General features: G+C 37.8%; 1 protein-coding gene across 2 annotated transcripts in view; it reads left to right on the top strand.

The window, feature by feature from the left end:
* The window catches only part of LOC136838626 (transmembrane protein 120 homolog), an 87,088-nt gene extending 65,762 nt beyond the window's left edge, over window positions 1-21,326 (top strand). The window contains exons 8-11 of one of the 2 annotated variants that reach the window (XM_067103908.1): window positions 998-1,221; window positions 1,519-1,682; window positions 1,887-1,989; window positions 17,614-21,326. In XM_067103908.1, coding sequence (XP_066960009.1) covers window positions 998-1,221; window positions 1,519-1,682; window positions 1,887-1,989; window positions 17,614-17,850 — 728 coding nt within the window. In that variant the 3' untranslated portion in view covers window positions 17,851-21,326. The remainder of the gene's footprint in view (window positions 1-997; window positions 1,222-1,518; window positions 1,683-1,886; window positions 1,990-17,613) is intronic. The other variant, XM_067103905.1, reaches the window with a different exon arrangement.
* The last annotated feature ends 1,583 nt before the right edge of the window (window positions 21,327-22,909 follow it).

The following is a 22,909-nucleotide window of genomic DNA, read 5'->3' as shown; positions in this document are numbered from 1 at the left end:
GCTCTTAACTAAATTAGCTAGGCCTTTCTCAACTTTTTGGCTTGTATTTGTTTTTTTTCCTCTCTGCTTTGTTGTTATTGATCTTTTGTTTGTGAATCCATATTACATTATGATTTTGATTGTTCATAGACCAGTAAGGGCAATGACCATTCACATGTAGTTTGAATATGTGACGTGGTCAAGATAGTCAAGTTTGAGTAGGTGACTTGGTTGAGCAAGGTGAGCATCTCATGTTAAGTTCTGTTCATAGTAGGTCTGATTTCAACAAACTGATAACATAAGTCAGTAGGAGTATTGCTGAAGTCTTAATTATTATTAAGTAGTTCAGCCAGACCACTGAGTGCATAAACATTCAACTTTATTATGGCTAGCTGAGTGCTTGTAATAGTGAAAGTCAAATTAGCATTAAATTAATAAAGTGCAGATCTTTTAAAAATTTGGTAATTGGCCAAGTCAGAAATGATAGGGATTCTGACAAAAGGTCTTTAATTGATTTGTTTCCAAAACTTTCCACTCACTATTGATTGAAGTTAGACATTCACATAAAGTTTGTCTTGTTAGTGTTCGATCAGTATGCTCATAATACAGCCATTGGGTTATGTAGGCTACTCTTGAAATTATTTCTAGTGCTCATGACCAAGGCCTTAATTTTTTATTGTGGCTCTAGCCTTTACTTATAGAGGTGTTAACTTTGAAGGCAGCAGTAGGAGCTCAAGGCCCTAATCAAGGTATTGGCAACTGGGTTAACTTTTACCCAGGAAAAGTAATTTCTATTGCCAAGAGAAAAATTAAAGTTTGTGTGCACACTGATAGTGCCAGTTTATTGTTCTTTTGATTATGCGGTGTGTTTTGGTAATCCTTTTGATTAGCAGGTGAGATGTATTGTAAATTTCCAGTTTTTTCAAATATATTTAAGCTTTGGCAATCAGGTTTTTTACAGAAACGTTCATAATGCTTTTATTATGCATGGTGTAAAGTATAAATATATTTTTTCCAGGCTTTGTACAGTACCTACTATTTATGTACCAGCGTGGTTGCCTTTATCGTTTGAAAGCTCTTGGAGAACGTGACAACATGGACATTACAGTGGAAGGCTTCAATTCTTGGATGTGGCGTGGACTTGGCTTCATTATTCCCTTCCTTCTTATAGGATATATTTGGGAATTGTATAATGCTTATACTCTCTACCTTTTGTCCTTCACTGATGATGCAGAATGGCATGTAAGTCCTTAAATGGTAGATATGTGTAGGATGTAAATTAACTACAAGATAGTTGATTTTCATCATAGTGTCATAGTGAAATATAAAAATTTTTATTTACATAGCCTTTAACTGTGACTGTTTATATTGATTACTTTCAAAGATGAAGGTCTGTAAATCCCAAAGGGTGAGCATTTAGGTTTCTTAATTATTGTATATTAATGATAAATTCTTGTCTGGGTTTTGCTTTGTGATGTTAGAACAAATATGATTGTTCTATGATAGTTATATTTTGTATTAGTTATTCTTTTTTTACAGGTGTTTACTCTAGCAATTTTCTTCTTCATCCTTTTCCTGGGTAATACGCTAACCACCCTCTCAGTCATACCTCAGAAGATTAAAGAACGTATGAAATTCAAGTATCGCTTCACTAGGCTTGACAAATACATTTGGACCCATAAAAAGAGAAGAGTGTCATTCAGGTAATTTATTTACTTTATCCATCACCTTGACTAGAGATATGTTACGACCTTTAAGAATTCCCCGTGGTTTGTTTTTCCTTTGTATCACTTCGTTTTTTTTTATAATTATCTGAGTCATTGAGTTTGATATTCAGTGGAAAACATAGTGCATTCCACAAAGTACTTTGCATCATTGTTTTTCTTTTTTTTTTTTTTTTTTTTTAGAAATCTTGACTCACCTCAGCGACGGACACCAGCAGCTAGGGCTGCCTCCTTCAAACGAGAACGCCCAAATGTTAAGGAGGAAGATGAAGGAACAGGTCAACAGGTATTATTCCTTTATTTTATGTATTCCTCTACTTTATAATATACTGCAGTGGGGTACTATTATGAAATTTAGGTGGTCATAGGAGCATCACTAAAGTAACACTCAATCTGAAGATGTAATTCTTGTGAAAAAATTTTTTTTTGTACCCTGTTTTTAAGATTTGGTGAGATAGTAAGCTTGTTAACACCCAACATAGTGAAACTGCCTTTCATGAGCCTATTCATATCATAGGAGCCACCTTGCTTTCTTTGAATATACTGATCTAAAACTGTTTAGGGCAAATGCAAATGATGAATTCAAGGATTAAGAGCATCTGCCAATCTCTTCCATTCTTTTATCTCCAAAAGTTCCAGAAGCCCATCAGAAATATGATTTCGTCATGTCAAATTTCTCCCAGAATGGGGCTGACCAGACTTCCTGCTTTTTAACTATAGTATAACCTAAGTATGCAGCACAAAGGGGTTGGTCATTTGTAGCCTGCTAATCTAAGTTTTCATTCCATAAATCATCCAAAGCATGTATATATTTCAAAGGGGAAATGAAGATGCTGGTAAGGCAACAAAATGACCAGATCAAATGTAGCTCATCTGCAGTGATTTTTCCCTCGACTAAAATTCATATTTTATACATGAACTTACCTGTTGTTTACATATAGCTGTAATTCTCGATCTCGACAGAAAATTCAAAACTGGCGGTCCCGCTAATATATGGTCAGGTGATACGACTACCCCGCCCTCTACCGGGGTACCTGGATCCATTTCCATCAACAACTAATCATATTTTCTCTGTCGGGGCCGACGACTAGTCGTCTGCTCCTCTTCAGGAAATTCATCGGTGCTTTTTCGTTTCTTCTTTGGTGAAGTACCCACTTTTGTTGACGGTTCTGGCTTGTTTTTTGGCTTTGGTTGAGATTTTTTCTAGTTATGTCTGATTCAGGATCTCAAATTAGATATTGCGGGGGGGGTTGTAAAACTCGAATGTCTCGGTCTAACATAGACCCTCACTCTTCTTGCTCTAACTGTAGAGGGAAATTGTGCACGAATCTGGATAGATGTGATGAATGTTCGTCTTTGTCTGTGCTTGATTGGCAAAAGTTGGGTAAATATCAGGCAAAATTAAGTAAAGATAGGGCACGTAAGGCTTCGGCCAGAAGTTCCTCCCAGAGTAGGAGTAGTATTGCCTCTTGTTCTGTTCCTGTTACCCCTCCTGTTCCTATTCCTGCCCCGAACCTGTTGTTTCAACCCACTACCGTGTCAGACCTTCGGGCAGAATTTGATGGTAAGATTTCGGCTCTTTTCTCTGCGATAGAGAAGATTGGCCAGGATGTGAGTGCGATGTCTAGACATCGAAGTGTTGCGCAGTGATAGTGTTGTGGAGGAGGTGACTGTTCGTCCCCTCGCTCTCTCCTAGGTCGAGGCCTCTGTCCGGCTCCCAGGGCTCAGGGAGAAGACATGCCGAAAGCCGAAGGGAGGCGAGTGGGGTCTGCTCACGAGCAGTTGCTCCCTCTAACAGTCCTGTTGCGTCCCAGGCTGTTGCAGCTCGCTATAGTAAAAGCGATGCGGAAGTGTCTTCTTGTGCTTCTGTTTCGTCGAGGAGGAGTTGGAAGCAGTCAGAGTCTAGTAGGCCGCTGAAGAGACGCAGAGCTTCCTCTCCAAGTCAAGTTCCTATCAAGAAACTTTCGCACGTTCTCCTCTTCCGTCTTGTAGCTTTTGGGATAGCCCAGAGATCTCTTTCTTCTTCAGGCAGTCCGGATGTACGTTCTACGGATCGTGAAGCGGCGCGGATCCTCCTGTTAGCATGCAAGTAGCGGCTTCCTTCCCGTTGGATCCCAAGTCGGCTTTTATGCCTCCGGTTCCTGGCCCCCTTTCGCAAGAGGACAAATTGGACAAGATTTTGAGACTTTTCGAAGGTTTTAAAGCTCCAGCACTTCAGGTTCCTTCTGCAACTGAGGCTCCGGTCTCTGCTCCCGCTCACGCACCTGGCGCCGCTTCCGCTCGCGCGCCTGGCTCCGCTTCCGCTCGCGCGCCTGGCTCCGCTTCCGCTCGCGCGCCTGGCTCCGCTTCCGCTCGCGCGCCTGGCTCCGCTTCCGATCGCGCTCCTGGCGCCACTTCCGCCCGCACCGGCCGCACTCACGACGCTACTTTGGCGCTTGGCGCCTCTCAAAACACTTTTTCCAAGGCGCGCACAATGTTTGCGCTTCTAGCGCTACCGTGGTTTTTGGCGCCTCTTTGGCTCTCGGATCTTCTAAGGCTCCTGACTCCTCTCAAGCTCATGTTTCGGATACGCTTGACGCGGGTCGGGCTCTTGGCGCCTTGGTGACGTTCGGCGATACTCAAGAGGATAACGCAAGTTTGGCTCCCGGAGACGTTTCTATCTGCGGTGCTCCAACTGCTTCAGAGATTCTCTCCCCAGTTTCCGATGTTTCGGAAGTAGATGATGTTCCGTCTGCTCCTACGTCCAACTTTAAGCATCTCTACAACTTTTTGAAGAACATTTTCAAGAAGACTTTGCTCCAGCTTCCCTTCGTCTCCGACTCACGCAGTTTGCCAAGGATTTTAAACCTCCTTCCTCTAGATTTCTGAAGCTGGTCCTGTCTGTTTCGGCGAAAAGAGCTCTCCAAGGCAAGAAGGATGGTTGAGCAAGAAAAGATCTCAGGGTAAAACATCTTTCTGTTTTCCCCTCTCAACTGTCTTTTAAGTCTCGTTCAGTGGTATGAGACTGGGAAGTCTTTTCCTTGGGAGACTCTGCCTCCTCTCAAGGGGATTTCTCCAGCCTTGTGGATTCTGCCCGTCGCTCAGCTTTTTCTTCGTCCAAAGTCGGCTTCTCGTCTTCGGAAATTGACCATCTGGTGAAGAGTTCCTATAGGATCTTGGAGATCTTTTCTTTTATTGACTGGTCTATAGGAGCCTTGAGCAGGATAGTGAAAGTCTGTGATCTTCCCCAAGACTGCTACAGATCTTGATGCTATTTTGGCCTGCCTGGACAAGGCCATCACGGACGGAACGTCAGAAATTGCCTCAGTGACTGCTACCGGCATTTTGAAGAAGAGAGCACATTGGATTTCGTTTGTCGCGAGAGGAGTCTCCAGGAACCAGAAATCTGCTCTTCTTTTTGCTCCTTTGCTTAAGGAATCCTTTTTCCCGCCACGTTAGTTAGGGAAATTTCGGAGGCTCTCTCACGGAAGTCTACTCAAGACCTACTGGCTCATTCTTGAAAAGACCCAGGTTTTCGACTTCTCCAGTAGTACCCAAGCCTTCTTTCCCTGTATCCTCTAGGCCTTCTCGGGTACTCCTTCTCGGCCCTTTTCCCCGTGCTAGGGAAGAGGAAAATTCTCTTCTCATCCCCAGAAAGCTAGGGGTACCAACCGATGAGTTCAAGGTCCTTCATGCAGCACGGTCGGAGCCAGACTAAAGTCGTTCTGGCAAGTTTGGGAGGCCAAGGGGCAGAACCCTGGGTGATCAACGTTCTGAGAGAAGGCTACACCATTCCCTTCTCAGAGAGTCCTCCTTTAAAGTCTTCGCCAGTAGACTTCAACGTATCATCCAGGGACTCAGAGAAACTTGTGGTGTTGGAGGAGGAAGTTACTTCCCTCCTTCAAAAGGGAGCCATAGAAGCAGTCCTCGAACCTTCATCTCCGGGGTTCTACAACCGTCTGTTTCTGGTTCCAAAATCGTCAGGAGGATGGAGACCAGTCCTCGACGTAAGCGCCCTGAACAAATTTGTGCTTCAAACACCATTCAAGATGGAAACCACACAGTCGGTTATCAATTCCCTGAAGGAAGGAGACTGGATGGTGTCCCTCGATCTCCAGGACGATACTTTCATGTTCCTATCCATCCGAGATCAAGGAAATTCCTACGGTTTGTGTTCAGAGGCAGGGCTTTTCAATTCAGGGCTCTTTGCTTCGGCCTATCAACAGCCCCACAAGTTTTCACAAGGACGATGGCTCCAATTGCGAAATGGCTTCACTTAGAGGGAATTCACATTTCCCTTTACCTCGACGACTGGCTGATCCGGTCTCCGTCAAAGGCCAATGCATGAAGGACCTACAAAGGACCCTTTCTCTTACCGACGAATTGGGACTTATAGTAAATCTTCCAAAGTCACAACTCTCTCCATCTCAAGACTTGACTTATTTGGGAGTTCGGATGAACTCGGTTCTTTTTCAGGTTTTTCCGACGTCTCAAAGGATCGAGAAATGCCTGCTGAAAGTGAGATACCTGATGGCAGCCAAGACTTGTTCTGCCAAGGAATGGATGAGCCTTTTAGGCACCCTCTCATCGCTAGAGATGTTCGTCAGTCTGGGAGGCTACACATGAGACCTCTTCAGTTCTTCCTACAGCAGATCTGGAACAGGAAGAAAGACACGGATTCGCTTTGTTTTTCCTCTATCCACTCAAGTAAAGCAAGACCTGTCATGGTGGAACGGCAGGAGCAAACTAGATCGAGGTTTGTCACTGAGACAGAGGAACCCAGACCTGATGTTGTTCTCCGCCCTTCAGACGAGGGTTGGGGAGCAACATTGGGGGATCTTCAAGTGTCAGGCAATTGGTCTTCATCCCAACGGGACTGGCACATAAATGCGAAAGAGTTGAAGGCAATACATCTAGCCTTGGAACATTTCGTGCTTCTGGTGGAAAACAAAAAGATAGTAGTGCACTCGGACAACTCCACAGCTCTGGCGTACGTGAAGAAACAAGGAGGCACTCACTCCTTCTCTCTGTTCGAGATCGCAAAAAGACCTGCTTTTGTGGGCGGCAACCAAGAACATAGAGCTAGTAACTCGCTTCATCCCGGGAGCTCTCAACGTAAGAGCGGATATCCTCAGCAGGTCACTGCAGGTCATTCCGACGGAATGGACCCTCCACCAGAAAGTCTGCCAAGGCCTGTGGAAGGTTTGGGGAACTCCCATGCTAGACCTGTTCGCAACGAGGAAAACCGCAGACTACCTCTCTTTTGCTCTCCTGTTCCAGACCCAGAAGCATTAGCGGTGGATGCCATGCTCCTGGACTGGTCGGGTTTCTTCCTTTATGCATTCCCTCCCTTCAGGATGCTGGGAGAAGTCCTGAAAAAGTTTCGAGCACACAAAGGTGTGTCAATGATCCTTATAGCTCCATGGTGGCCAGGAAGATCATGGTTTCCAGAGCTACTGGAGAAAGTAGTGGATTGGCCAAGGAGGTTGCCATTCAGACCAGACCTTCTGTGCCAGTTGCACAGCAGAAAGTTCCACAGGAACCCGTCAGATCTAAATCTGACAGGGTTCAGACTCTCGAGCGACTCTACAGGAGGAGAGGCTTCTCTAGAAGAGTGGCGCAGGCAATGGCTAGATCAACCAGGCCCTCGTCTACAAAGGTCTATCAAGCGAAGTGGAAGCGCTTCAGGGAGTGGTGCTCCGGTATGGAGTGTCTTCCACTTCTACGACTCTAAGCCAGGTGGCGGATTTTCTTTTGTTTCTGCACAAGGAGAAGAAATTGGCTGTCAGCACGATTAAGGGGTATAGGAGTATGCTGGCGGCAGTTTTCAGGAATAGAGGTATAGACCTTTCCTCGGACAAAGATATTGCAGAACTCCTTAAATCCTTTGCTACCACTAAAGGCAAATCTCTTCGTGTACCGCATTGGAATTTGGATGTGGTGCTAAAGTGGCTTACCTCCAAATCTTTTGAGCCTTTGAGTTCCTGCTCCGTTAGGAATCTAACTAAGAAAACTCTCTTTCTCTTGGCACTGGCCTCGGCAAAGAGAGTAAGTGAGATTCATGCTCTGGACAAAAGAGTTGGTTTTTGTGCGGATAAGGCTGTAGTTTCCTTCACCTTGGGTTTCCTAGCTAAGAACGAAAACCCTAGTAATCCATGGCCAAGGGAATTTCCCATTCCTAGCCTATCCTCCTTGAGTGGAAGAGAAACGGAGAGACTTCTCTGTCCGGTCAGAGCATTGAAATTCTATCTGGACAGGACCAGAAGTGTAAGAGGAACTCATGATTTTTTATGGTGCTCAACTAAGAACCCCAAGAACCCTCTATCTAAAAATGGGATTGCTTTCCTTTTGAAAGAACTGATTCAGGAGGCACACAAGGAATTAAGGGATGTGGATTTCCCCTTAGTTAAAGTGAGGCCTCATGAAATTAGGGCTATTGCAACTTCTTTAGCCTTCAAGAAGAACATGGCTTTAAAGGACATTCTAAGTTCAACTTATTGGAGATGTTCGTCTGTTTTTGCCTCGCATTATCTGAGACAGATCCAAACCACATATGAAGACTGCAGTACGTTGGGCCCCTTTATTGCGTCTGACACGGTGATGGGCAAGGAAACCAGAGGCTCTAGATCCTCTCCTTAGTTTCCTTGGGTGCAGAAGTTTCTTTTGGTCGACTACTAGAGCCTAAGAGGTTAGATGGCCTAGTAGGTCTAATTTTAATAGGTTGGTGTGAGTTTTTATGGTTGGGTGATATGATGGTGGATGCTTTGAGTACTGCGCCTGAGCAGGGGCATTATATGCTTTGGTTGATTGTGTCAAGACGGCTGGGCCAACAGACCTTTCTCCATATAGCAACCTGCGTCTGAGCTACTAGGCCCCGCAGTTGCACTAAGGATAGCAGGTTACAGAGGCAGTAACCGAAAACAGCTTCCTTAGCAGGTAAGGATCCAAAGTTAAGACGTTTTTCTTAGCCTGATGATCTCAGGTTTTTCCATTTAACACTTACAGCTGTCCATGCCCACCGCCTCAATGTGGCAATCAGCTATATGTAAACAACAGGTAAGTTCATGTATAAAAATGACATTTTTATAATAAAATAAGATTTTATATCATACTTACCTGTTGTTTACATATAAAACATTCCCACCCGCCTCCCGCAAGGGACAAGGGGACATAGAAAATATGATTAGTTGTTGATGGAAATGGATCCAGGTACCCCGGTAGAGGGCGGGTAGTCGTATCACCTGACCATATATTAGCGGGACCGCCAGTTTTGAATTTTCTGTCGAGATCGAGAATTACAGCTATATGTAAACAACAGGTAAGTATGATATAAAATCGTATTTTATTATAAAAATGTCATATTTGTAATAATTGCAAGCTTTAAGGAATAAGGCATCCAATGTTTTAAGTTAGTACATTTTCAACCCACCGATAGATTGTTCTATTCTTCATTTTAAAAAAAAATTGTTGATCATGGGGCCCATGATTATTAGATGAATTAGCATTTTGATACCCAAGCCCAGAAAGCAGAACGTGTTTTAGGTAACTGTCCAATTTTCAACCAGTAGGAAATACTGTATATTTCCACATATAAGACGACCTTTAAATCTTAAGATTCACCCTAAAAATTGGGGGTTGTCTTAAACTACCATTCTAAAAATTAAACCTCGAATTCTAAGTGGTGTTTATTGGTAGGTTAGCCTCGGCCTCGGTGCGATAGCCACCAGCATACACGAAAAGATTCACATTATGAAATAAACTGATAATAAAGGTAATAAAACCATTTTTACCTAAAAATTACTGTATTGGCATATCTTCATAATAAATAGCCTATTCGAGGAATAATTCCATATCAATGAAATCAGCTTTCACCTATGCGAGCCCAGCTGATAAAATGTAAACATCGAGTTATGGTTGCTCTCACAGCAACCGTTATCTTTCAGTATCCTTTCAGAAATTTTAACGGTAGTGTAAATACGGTAGTAATAACATTTAGGATAACATAATACAGTAAACCCCCCGTATTCGCGTTCTCATGGTTCGCGGACTCACGCATTCGCGGGTTTCTCTGTGGAACATATCTAGCCATCATTCGCGGAAAATTTGCCCATTCATGGTATTTTTCACTGAGAAATATTCACTAATTACTGTATTTTCATATAATTTTCATGAATAAATGCACTTTTTGTGATAAAATATTAAAATACTCAGGTATAAGCATTTTTACAGGGTTTTTCTTGGTTTAAGCTATCAAAATGGGCAGTTCTAAGTGTTTTTAGAGGGGTTTTAAGCATTCACAGATTTGACCTATTCGCGGGGGGGGCATCCCCCGCGAATACAGGGGGTTCACTGTATTCATATTTCCAATATGTGACAGTGGAAACTGTTTAGAACAATTTGGTCATACAAGTGGTAATTTTGTACGATAATTATTGTACATTATCTTATTGCTGCTAGGGGTTGTTAGTGATTGGTGATGAAATGTAAACAAAACAATGGTCTCCCTTTTAGGCAACGTGTGTAGGAAAAACATAATATAGAATCGGCTTTGTTAGATGGTTTTGTAATTTAGCAGTCGTCTTATACTACAGATAGATAAATTCATGATAATTTGCCTTAATTTTTCACCTTGTCTTATTAAAAGTCATCTTATACATGGAAATACACAGTCCCCGGTTTACAATGGGTTCCGTTCTGATGCCGGGTCGTAAGCCGAAAATCGTTGTAACCCGAAATACCGTCAAAAATCATTAGAAAACCTTACTTTTAATCATTTGGTTGTCTTATAAAGGACGTAAACTGCATTTTTATCGAGTTTTTCATAAAAAACTTCCAAATTTTTACCATTCTGCCCCTTATGGAGCCCTATTTCTTGTGTTGGATCGGCGTTGTAAACCTGGCATATGCGTTGTAACCTGGGAAATAATTTTTGATGAATGTATTTGTAGTGTCATAAGCTGAGTGTCAGAACCCAGGGACTGTCTGTATATGGTATCTCTTTTTGGAAACTTATATAACAATACATATCCTTTACCCCTTTCGCTGTGAGCCTTTCTTTTTGCCACTAGTGATGAGAGCAGTCTCCCTTTCATATTTGTACTATAATTCTTTGTTATTTTCATTACTGTTACAATATTACACTGTATTATGTTATGTTTTATTATAGAAGAGTGATAAAGTATGCAAATATGTAGGTAATTATGCAAATAGTGAATTTTGTAGCTTTTATTGGCGATTCATTTCAGTGCAATACCTCTCAAAGGAGTAAAATAACACCATTTTCATTATTCAGTAAGAAAATCTTTATTGCAAACTTTAAATGCTTGCATTTGGTGAAAATTTCATCTGGAAGAACCTCACTAAAAAAAAAAAAACAAATGCTTGCATTTGGTGAAAATTTCTCTGGCATTCTGTAAAAAATGAAGTTTTATTAGCTCCAACAAAAGTTTCAGAGCACCAATTTTTTACAAACTGAATATTTCATTGGTCTTCCATTCGCAGATTTTATGATGTTTTCTTTGTTTACTAACACCACCTCTGGTGCTTGACGAAAATGCTGTCTCTTCTGTCATTTCCTGTGATTCATGATCATCTCTGATAAAACTTGAAGTCAAAAAATTATCTAAGGTTTGTGTATAAATACTTTATAATAAAAAATATCACCATATTCAGTGCTGTCACTATCAGAACAACCTGATAGTTCAGGTCTGCTACTATCATCATTTCTAAAAAAAGCCTTTGTACTATACAAACTTACATGTTACATATGCATAAAAATCTCTCTTATCTCAGAGAGAGAGATATGGGTGGTTGGCCTTACTTAAATATCAAGAGTGATATTCATGAATTATTACGGAGAAAGAGAGAATACATTGTTAATATCTGAAAACTACTAAATCAGTTTTGAGAGAGAGAGAGAGAGAGAGAGAGAGAGAGAGAGAGAGAGAGAGAGAGAGAGAGAGAGAGAGAGAGAGAGAGAGAGAGAGAGAGAGAGAGAGAGAGAGAGTTGTTGTTCACATCAGTAAGTTGTTTTGTGATTTCACAGTATTTTAATTTAAAATTTTATTGACACTTTTCCGTGGTTACCTTAATACAGTAAACCTCTCATATTTGCGGGGGATGCATACCACACCCCCCCACAAATAGTTAAATTCCGCAAATAGTTAACACCCACCTCTAAAAATACTTATAACTGCCTATCTTGAAAGTTCAAATACCAAATGTATACCTTAAACTAGCATCCTACATCAAATACACATTAAACTATTATCCTATTACTGTATTAATCGTCAAAACGATATTATTAATATTTCCAAGTCATCTTAAACATTTTACCTTTAAAATTATATACGTACGTACTTCTGACCCTTCAAGCCAATAACAGAGAGAGAGAGAGAGAGAGAGAAGTATATCTTTCTATCAACCATTCCTCCCCTTTCTATCTATCTACCTATCTATCCATCTCTCACATTCTGAGTAGCCTTTGGCATGACAGAGAGAGAGAAAGATTTTTCAGCATCCTTTGTAGCTATTTCATTTGACCACCAAGTGGGTAACATTCTCTACTCTCTGCGGTCAATATGTCAAGAAAAATTGAGTGTTTGATTACAACTCCCCCCCACACCAATCTTTGGAGAAGACTGGGAATCGATGTTTTCATATAAAATTTTACATAATTTACTATAGAAATGCATAAAAATTTAATTATAGCATGGAAAATGTGAAAAAATTAGTAACAGCAACATCACATTTATCTATAAAACTACGGTATAAAAAACAAATATGTCACATATGCATAAAAAATTTATCTCAGAGAGAGAGAGAGAGAGAGACAGACAGATGAAATACAAAGAACATAATCTGGATTAGTAGATGAGAGAGAGAGAGAGACTCTTTGGCCAGGTGCTAATCCTTTTTAGTTTTCTGTAAAAGAAAACTATTGTGCTGGCTTTGTCTGTCCATCCATCCGTTCCTTATTCTGTCAGCGCTTTTTCTGTCCACCTTCAGATCTTAAAAACTACTGAGGCTAGAGGGCCAGAAACTGGTATGTTGGTCATCCACCCTCCAATCATCATACATACCAAATTGCAGCCCTCTATCCTCAGAAGTTTTTATTTTATTTCATGTTAAAGTTAGCCATAATCGTGCTTCTGGTAACGATATAGGATAAGCCACTGTAATGATAGCTGGGGGAACATTAGTTAGGAATAACTAGGAAAAATTAGGTTAGATTTTGCATGGAATTCTGTGAAATTCCAGAAATTCCAAGTCTTTTTCTGGTAGATAAGTGGCGAGGCGAAAACACACACACTCACACTCACTCTCCAAAACAGCAGAATGGTCAAAATTTGGATTGTTTTTTTTATGAAAAACTCATTAGAAATGCAGGTTACATTGTTTTCAAGGCACCTAAAGGATACCCAAAGGATTAAAAACAAGGTTTTTTTACGATTTTCAACGATTATTTCGGGTTTCGCTGATTTTTGGCTTACGACCCGCTGTCGGAAGAGAACCCGTCGTAAACTGGGGACTGCCTGTATGTGGAATGTAAAGGATTGTTAGCTGACAGTCAATATGCAAATAAGCAGCAGTTAGGTACCTGCAATGCTCTTTTAGATTGACATGCCATTTGCAAGAGAACCTTGATAAGGGTTTTGAATGAAGAGTAATTCAAGTAGATTTTAATGCTGCTTTCAGTTTAGTAAATCACAAGGCCCTTATTTATAAACTTCAGAATCTTGTGTTTTAGGATTACTTTAATATTTCCTTACAGGTAGGTAGGTAGCAAGTTGCTGTTGAGGGGATCTTGAGCAAACCAAGACCTATCACGTCTGGGGTTCCACAAGGTAGTGTTCTTGGTCCACTGTTAATTTTAGTGTAATGAGAAATGAAGCTGCCCTCAGCCTCAGTTGGGACATGGACCAGATCAGTGAATGGTGCAATCATTGGGGTATGAGGCTGAATTCCAGTAAAACGAAAACAATATTGATTAACGGATCTTGTACAGATTTTCTACATCATCCTTCCCTTCAGGTGGAAGGGACTGTGCTGAATGAGTGTGAAGCTTTAATTATTCTATGTGTAACTTGGAGAAATATCTAATGAAAATTTCAGTAAATGCCGCACAAAAATTAGATATTGTTCATAAGGCCTTATTAATTTATAACAGCAATAAAATCAATGCAACCAGAGATTTATCCGTTGTAAATAGTGGTTCGTAGTATTTGGTTTCTTTAACTAATATTAGCATCGATGGATGTTCTCGTTTGTATTTTAACAGAGGTCTTTCACATTTCCAATTGATCCCTGAACCCTTTTTCCTGCCGAGAGCAACCAGATTTGCTGAATAGCAGCACTAGTATGCAGTAAATGTGCCTCGCTGTTGAACTTCTCAGTTCCAGAGGTCCTATATTCCTCACAACATTGAGCTGTGGAACAGCCTCCCTGAGGAAATCATGCAGTTGGAACTTCAGAAGTTCAAGTGAAGATGTAATGCATTACTACCATAATGCTATTCTTCTTGCATTTTAATAAATTTTTTTATCTTTATTAATTCATTATTTTTTTCTTTCTAATAAGTGAGATCTCTTCTTTCTCTGTTTCTTTTTATCTTCTCTTCTTCCTAATGAACACCACATTCTTTGGATGCTTAAGTTCTAGTTAGTGGCCCCTGTGAGCTTGTTCCATGAGAATAGGTTCATCTTCTGAACAATAACAACAACAACAATAATAATAATAATAATAATATTTTTACAGTGTTATATTATGCTGTTATGTCATTATTATAATAATGTTGCTAAATTATGCAAATGATATTTAGGTAATTATTCAAATAGTGAATTGTGTAGCTTTTATTTGCAATTCATTTTAGTGTGGTACCTGTCAAAAAGCATGGAGTAAAGTATTGCAACTCCATTTCCATGGGACACCTCAACTTAGTGGACCTTAAGGGTATCGGCGGCCTGCGATTTTGGTGATATTGGCTCAAATCCGTGAAAATTAGTTATCGTCATATTTCCACAGATCTGGGTCTTGGCCACTGCCACGCGTAAGATAATATCGATACGAAGCCTTTTAAATGGTTTAAAGGCCAATTTAAAGGCCACACCCAAGTAGAGAATTAAAGGTCTGGTTAGGGGTGGTTTTACTATTTCATTTTGCATTCATTCTTCAGGTATTTGTATTTCTTTTCATTGCGTATTCTTTCGTATGCTGTACAATATGTATTCCTGATAGAGATGGCAACTCTTCCCAGACTGAATAATGCGAGCCAGTTGTCCCGAGAGAGAATTCTTATATTTCTTTGATGTAATCGTGTATTTGTTATTTTCAATCCATTGCAACACTTCCTTGGACTTTTGGACGTCAATTGTGTATTATATATATTACCAACATGCCAAAAAAGAAGTTTAGTAAGCGAAGGGAAGCAAGCTCTCGCAATATCAAAACTTATCTTGAAGCTAAAAGTATAGACACAGCTAATGCTGTGGCTTCTCAAGTTGCCACCAACCACGTGTGCTGAGGAGATGCCAAGTACTTCTTATTACGAAGCCCGCTCCGAGTGAAATCTATTATTCCCTTGCAAAAATATATCAAGATGATGATGATGATGGCACCGACGACTTTGTTCTGAAGTTATCTGATGATGAGGAGGGAGAGGAGGAAGAGAATGAGCATTTTCAAGATGTAATTGCTGTCCCTGATGTAGCTTCTGGAGATATGGAAGCTGCTGGTGCTCTCGCATTGTGGCAAAGATCACTAGACAGGAAATTCATATATAAAGTATTTGTTGGTGAAGGGGATTCGACAGCATATAAAGGAGTATGCAGTTTGAATGAGGGCACTGGTCCTTATGGCACTCCATATCCAGTGCTCAAGGAAGAATGCATAAACCATGTTCGGAAGAGGATTGTCTTTCGTCTTATGGCCTTGAAAAAGATACACAATATGTTTTGAAATATGTAACAACAACAAACAAAGTCATGTTTAGGAGTGAGCTTGGAGGACTCAATAAATTGAGTGATAGCACGGTCATAAAGATTGGAACATGATATCGGCTATGCAGCAAGTTCATTGCTGCCTATTATGAGAAAAACGACAGGAGAAAGCCTGAAAGGCCCTCAGATGAAAGAGAAGACCAGGAAATGAATGTCTGTTATGCATTCAAGAAAGCAAAAGAAGCAAAGAACATCAAAAGGAGGATATGAAAGAGGGACTCATTAGCCTCCTAAAAACCTGGCAGCACAAGAGTTGAGTGGCATGCTATGATTATCCCCAAAAATAATATAAAACTATTTTCTTTGGGTGATAAATGTTTTTTTTTTAGAGGGAATAATATATCTCTTATAAAAGAGAGGGGAACAAGTGCCATGTAGGCTTTTCCAAGAAACTTTATATGCTTCTAAAAGCAAAATAAATGGTTAGCAAAACTTTAACTGCATTTTTCTCAAAACTTACTTTTTCTACATTCAAATTCCAAAAACTCTCTTATTTATGAATGGATTTTAAAAATCTAAAAAGCAATTTGAACAAAGATAGTGAGAGAACACATCGGCAAATTTATTTTCTTTTTCTCTAAAAAATATTTTTACCAAGATTTAATATATAATTTTATGGTATTTTTATTGCACTTTTAAAATATTTTTTAAAAATAGCATACATCACATATTAGATTTTTGAGTTTGCCATTTTATTTGATAGGAACTAAACTTTCTGCTATTACTTTTGTTTTTAAATTGAATGATAAATAAAGGAGATGTACTTTAAAAAAACACAAAAAATGTTATGTTAAAAAGAAAAATATTCATTAGAAAAAAAAGTTTTCATCCAATTCACCTGAAATTTTGTATGCATCTTCGGTCAAACTAGAGGTAACACCTGTGGAAGTTTGAACACCATCACTCAAAATTAATCCCCGACCCCGCCGATACCCTTAACTTAGCCGACTTCTGAACTTAACAGCTACCATATACTGTAATGATTGTTTTTTCTTATGCTACCATTTTAGATGTTATGCAGTTTTAGGTGTATCTCTTAAATTGAATGTTAAATGTAAAGTACAGGTTAGTCTAAGTTAGGAACTATGAGGAGTTGCTGTTAGGTGTAAGACATCTAGATATTCAAGTGCACCTATAATATAGAATCTTAGTTACTTAAGCCTTTGTTACTTAACAGGGGCCAGACCCCCGAAGTATCTGTTAAGTTGGGGTGCTACTGTTCAGTTTGAAAATCTTTATTACAAACAGACCTTGAATCTGAGGTAGGTTTGTTTATAACTATGATATAAAAATTACCATATTCACTACTGTCACTATCAGAACTATCTGATAGTTCAGGTTAAGTATCATTGTCACTTCCAAATAAAACCTTCTGTGCTATTTCATCATTGTGAGAAACCTTCCTTCATGGCATTTGATGGTTGCTGTAGGTGTACCTTTCGCCCTGATTTTATCTGTAAATTGGAGATCAATGTTACCCTTTGTCACCAGAATGTAGGCAAATGCTCTTTACAGTGATGTGGGAATGGCATTACCTATTATGAGCTGCTAAACTAGAACCTAAAGAATTATGACTGAGGAGGTAAGTCCTACATCATAGACAAGACCATTTAATGACTGAGGAGATTAGTCACACATAGCAAATGGGTCAGTATACCTTAGAATAATAACAAAGACTACAGTTCTCTTATTCATCCCCACTACAATGTGTGTCTATTGGCAAGGAATATGAATGATGCATATTTCAAGTAACCCAGTGACCTCTTTCCCACTTGGATAGTTCCCCCATTAAATGTAATCAGTTTGGGTACCAGTGTTTAGTTTTCCTGTCAGCAGTGATAATTTATTTGCTACTGGATGAGTTGGTAGTTTTATTTAATATTATACATTGAGTATCATTTAAATATAGTATAAAGTAACTTGGTCTTTTACAGGATAAGGGATTGCCCATTGAAGAAAAGCACATTAATAATGAAAATGAAAATATTACCACCGAAGGTGAAATGAATAAGCTGTTGGATGATGTCACAAAGGACATAGATTTTGAGAAAGTTGATAAAGAGAATGAAGATGATGTAACAGATTCAGATGCAGATGATGAAGTTCTTGATTCTGAAGAGACTCCAAATTCAGAGGTCAAGTTATCTGATGAATCAAAGAAAGAAAAATGAGCAAGGAATATTAATTGTAAGTGTTAAGGTACAGTTAGTTGAAATGTAAGCATTTATATATTTTAATACTATCAAAATCAAAAATAAAAATTGTCAAATGGAGTTGTAAAATTAGCTTCCAGTCAAGTAGGCCTGAAATACAGTTCTTCATATTTTTTTGTAATAAAAAATTATATTTGTGATTTTGCAACAGATTTTAGAGTACTGTATTTTCGTGAATGTCTTGCCATGTAGATTTTTTCAAGATGAGTAACTTTTATGTGGGTAATTGTTAGAGATTCTAATGGACAATAATGAAAGGTTACCCGAAACTGTTCTAGCAGCAGAGTCATTTATTGCATCAAAATTTACTGCATGCCAATATATTCAGTAGAATTCACTTAGAAATCATGAGTCATTATCCCTCTCTGCAGCTAGACCTATTTTTGTTAATCTTTCTGGTGTATCCATTGCATGTCTGGTTATATGAGCACCATGATTTTGTACTGTACATTGTCTTCGCAAACAAAATTTTCATGACCTGCCACTTTATTTTCCACAGAACCTCAGGTATTTCACAACCCAGTATTTTCCAATTGCTTACTCAAACTTGTGTCTACTGGTAGTGTTGTCATGTGTTGGGAGGAACAAAAATATGTATGTGGTAAAGTACTTAGCAGTTGCATGTGTTAAAGTTTCTTCCATAATAAAAAGATAAACATTGAATCATTTTATCCTGTTGGATTGTTATGTCCTCAGACATAAATGGTTAAAGTACGAGATTTGATGGGCTTCTTCATTGTGCCGATCAATGTTAACTTTTTTTTAAAACTCTGTTTATTAGTAATTTATTTTATTTTCTGGCATCAGAGGAAGAAAGTTGGGCTGTTTACTCTATACTTTTTTAAAAGACCCTTTGAAGATTATCTTCAAGAAGTCATATAATTATTGTTCTACTTAATGATTCTTTACACATGCTGTTGGGATTGTGTTTTATAATGTTCCCATCAACCCTTGGAAAACTTTGATTGACCACTTCAGAACAATAACTGGTAATGCATTAACTTTTTCTTTTCATTATGTAAATCATACTAAATATTAATCATAGATTTTTATCCATTTGAGAGTATTAGCTCTCTTAGCAGGACTTCTCTTGTCCTGAAATCAGTTAACAGCTAACAAGAAATAAATGACAGCAAAGTTGAAAATTATGTAGAACTGAAAATGCTTTAGCTTTTAGCAACCCCACAGCAGAAAATTGATAATCCAGCGACAGTAATATAGCAGTTCACAGTTCTAATGATTAACAGTGAAAAGCAAAAAAATTCTTACCTACATGTATGCTCAGTTCAAAATTCAGCAATATTAGAGTTTGCAATTATATGGTAACACTCAGATATAGAGATAATATTGTTCTATATTTTTCATACGCAGTGCACATTACTGTATTCCAAATTGTGAAGTCCATATATCATAAATTTTGTTTTAGGAAAATTTACATGATTTTTTTAGTTTGTACCAGGAGACTGACTGATTGTTTTATTATTGGCAGTTTTAAGGCTTGTAATGGAGCAGTTTCATACAAAAGAGCCATGGAAAATTTGTTTGGATAATAGAAAGTACATCTGAATTATGGTTCATAAGTGAATATGTTCGCATTAATACATTTATAACCTAAGCATTTAAAACTCAGATGGTGAATTGAAGAAATAAGTTTCAAAAGACAGTGTGTAAGGCATAACAGCAACATACTTAATTTTGTGTGGCAATGAGGAAGCTTTCTTAAACCAGGATGTATTGCCCTATCAGGATTTAGTTTTAAAATTAATACTAATTAGGTAGATGAACCTATTGTTAAGAGCAATTCTTGTTTTTTCCTTTTATTTTCTAGTCAGACACATGATCATGTATAATGGTTCACAAGCAAGTCATGTAAACAGGATATTAAGTATATTAACAATACTAATAGATAGTACACTCTTACTTGGATAGGAAACCATTTAATAATTCTTCTAGTCACAATGTAAAATGTAACCAGTATTTTTTAGTTATAGAAACGAACCACTTTGGCACTGATGATTTGTAGGTATGGAAATTCGTAGGTATCACTTACAGTAAAACAGTTGATAGTAAACATTTGTAGGAATGCACTAAAATGACAATTTTGTATCAAAAGAGAATGAACACCTTGATATTAGAAATTGTTAGTGCCTTCAAGTGACACTCTGTAGTGGTTTTTATTTGTTAAATTTTTATATGCACAGTTGTTGAATAGGATGCTGTACAGGCAAATTAGGCATTTCCAGTATCCTTGTTCTAAGTGCTTTAAAATGATTTCCGTCCACTTTACAAAATTTGTAGTATGTACTGTATTTTTAATTTTCTTAAATTTTCACATACAAAATGAAAATTCAGATTTTACCCGGTCCTTACAAATATTTCAGTACTCTTTATTAAGGCACTAGATCAATGGATTTTCTCCTGCAGGTTTAGTTCATTTGTATTCTCTTAGCCCAACTGATTTCCTAAATACTTCACAGAGTACAAGTCTAATTTAATTTTCTTGTCAAATTTAATATTTCCATGATTTACCAGTCAATCAAGTTTTCCCAGGTTGAAACATTCTCAGGCTTCTCTTATTTAATATTTACACATATTTATATAAATGCTGGGTTGAAATTAAGGTATGTGTGCTGTAGTCTTATTGGTCACTAGTTATCACATTTTGCTCTCTTCAGCCAAACATATTTTGCTTTTGGAACTAATGCATTAAAACTTTTAACAATTTTTTTAAAATGTAAAATTAGTTAGCCAGAATGCATTTAAAATTAAATATAGAAGAGTTGTGCATCTCTTTGAGATAAGGTGCATTAATTAATATCTTAGAGCCAAACAAAAGACTACTTGCGACTGTTGTTAAACAGTGGATATTATGAAATGAAAATATAAACAATTTTTCTTGCTCTTGCATAAAATTTTGTGTTCGTTATTATAACCAAAAAGGTAACAGAATGAAGAATATTCTGAAACATCCTTACCGTCTCTTTTGTCTTTTTTTTTTTTTCATGTATGTATAATTTTTTGCATTAGCTCATTCTGGTTTCTATTAATAAGGTTTTCTTTTTTTTATCTGCCAATTCAGAGGATGTCCAACAATTTGTCAACAATTTGTAAAAAAAAAAAAAAAAGTAAGTTTTGAACATTTATAGGAAATATTTCTTGGCAACAGCAAGTATCTTCTGAGTTCCAGCTTGATTTGTTAAACACTAATGCAGGTATTGCAGATATTTTACCCTAAGGGAAACCTGAAAAATTCAGTCTCAGAGAAGCACAAATAATTTACATTTAGCTCTTAAGCTTTAATTTTTGTATGGACAACATTAGTTAAGTAAAATATGGTCTTATTATTTTTTGTTCTTTTACAATGATAAACTCTACGCTAATGGTGTTGGTGTGGAAAATGCAAACAGGCAAAGTTATTAAATTATGTAATGAACCGTAGGATTTAAAATCTACCTTTATGATTACTTCAAAAATGTATGACAGATCTTTTAGAAGAAGATAAAAGAACTCTATATATTACTATGATTAAGCTGCCTATTGGTGTACTGTATTGCTTAAAGTTAAGCAGATGGCCTGGATAACTAAATTATCCCAAGAAAAATCTTATTCATTCACGTAGGTAAACAGCATTGCAAGATATTCAGTAATCAACTAAATAGTACAAGCTTTCCAGACTTTCACAGTAAATAACATGAAAAGACATTTATAAAAAAGAACATTGCTATTACCTGCAATGCAGTTTGGATTTTACCATGGTACTCTGTAGCTGAAAATTTAATTGCTTATGATTTTTATTTATTCTTTATAATGCTCATGACTTAAGAGATGTAATGAGCAGTAGGAATAAAATAAGCCTGGGAAATATCTAAAGTATAGTGAAAATATGATGGAAGAGGACTTTGTAATTGAGAATTACAGGTGATAGCTTGATTGCATTTTAATAGCTGAAAATTTGACGACATCACTGCTTGCCATACAGTGTGCACAGTTAGATTTAGTTTCTCCACTTAAAAGTAACATGGCAAATTGGAGATATGTTCTCAAATATAGAATGTATCATCGTAAAATGTTGAGGAAAAGTAGAAGTTTTCATTGATCATTTAAGAATATAAAATTTTTCAGTAGCTTACACAAAATAAAGATGTCCTGAAACACATTATAGTATTTTAATGACTTCAAGGTGTCCTCAGATGAGATGTGTAGGCTATAATAGAAAACTAGGTTTAATCTGAGAGCCTTTTTTGTGGGGGGGGTGGGGCAGTTGTATTTCAATGACTACAGAGAGGCTTCTTATGAGAGGTGTAGGCTGCAAAAGAAACTTGGTGTAATATGAGGTTTGTTTTTAGGATAAAAGTAACTTTTGTCCTTTTTAAATCAAGAAATGTTTCATAACAAGGCAGACATGCCGAATGCTTTCTCAGCAAATAGAGGCACTTACTGTTTTAGAGGAATCTGGTTCAGTATTTGTTCATTTTTTTCAGGTAAAACAAGTTATCTGGTTGCATAAAAATCTTTGCTTTATGTTCTTTGGTCAATGTTTCATAATAGAAAATGTTTATCTTGATGAAGTATCTTTAAACTGATTTGGTTTAGGTTGTTCTTCCAGATGTTTTTCTACTAAAATTGTTATAACACCCTAATATGTTTCTGTAGTTTGTATATTATGCATTACATAACAGTACTTTGTAACAAGTGCTCCACTGAGACCATTTTTACAGACTTGTGTTACTTGGTCATTGAAGTTTTCAGTAATACAGTAGTAATGTTCCTTTGCAGTTTTTCCATTTTCGTAACATGCATCTAGTTATGAAAATTAGGCTTTATGCATCTCCTATAGCATTTCATGCTGTACTTCACTCTCACAATACCTTACATCAAAATTTTTTACCCAAATTTTTTTGGTGTATGAAAGAATTGTGGGCAGCTAAACAATAAAAATAATTTATTTTAAATTTTTGTTCACCTGTTGTTGATAGTTTGCTTAGTGCTAAATTGTGGTCCTTGAGAAAAAATACTT

This window comes from Macrobrachium rosenbergii, chromosome 5 (genome assembly GCF_040412425.1).
Source record: "Macrobrachium rosenbergii isolate ZJJX-2024 chromosome 5, ASM4041242v1, whole genome shotgun sequence".
In the NCBI taxonomy this organism is placed as follows: domain Eukaryota; kingdom Metazoa; phylum Arthropoda; class Malacostraca; order Decapoda; family Palaemonidae; genus Macrobrachium; species Macrobrachium rosenbergii.
This window is presented reverse-complemented; position numbering and strand designations above follow the sequence as displayed.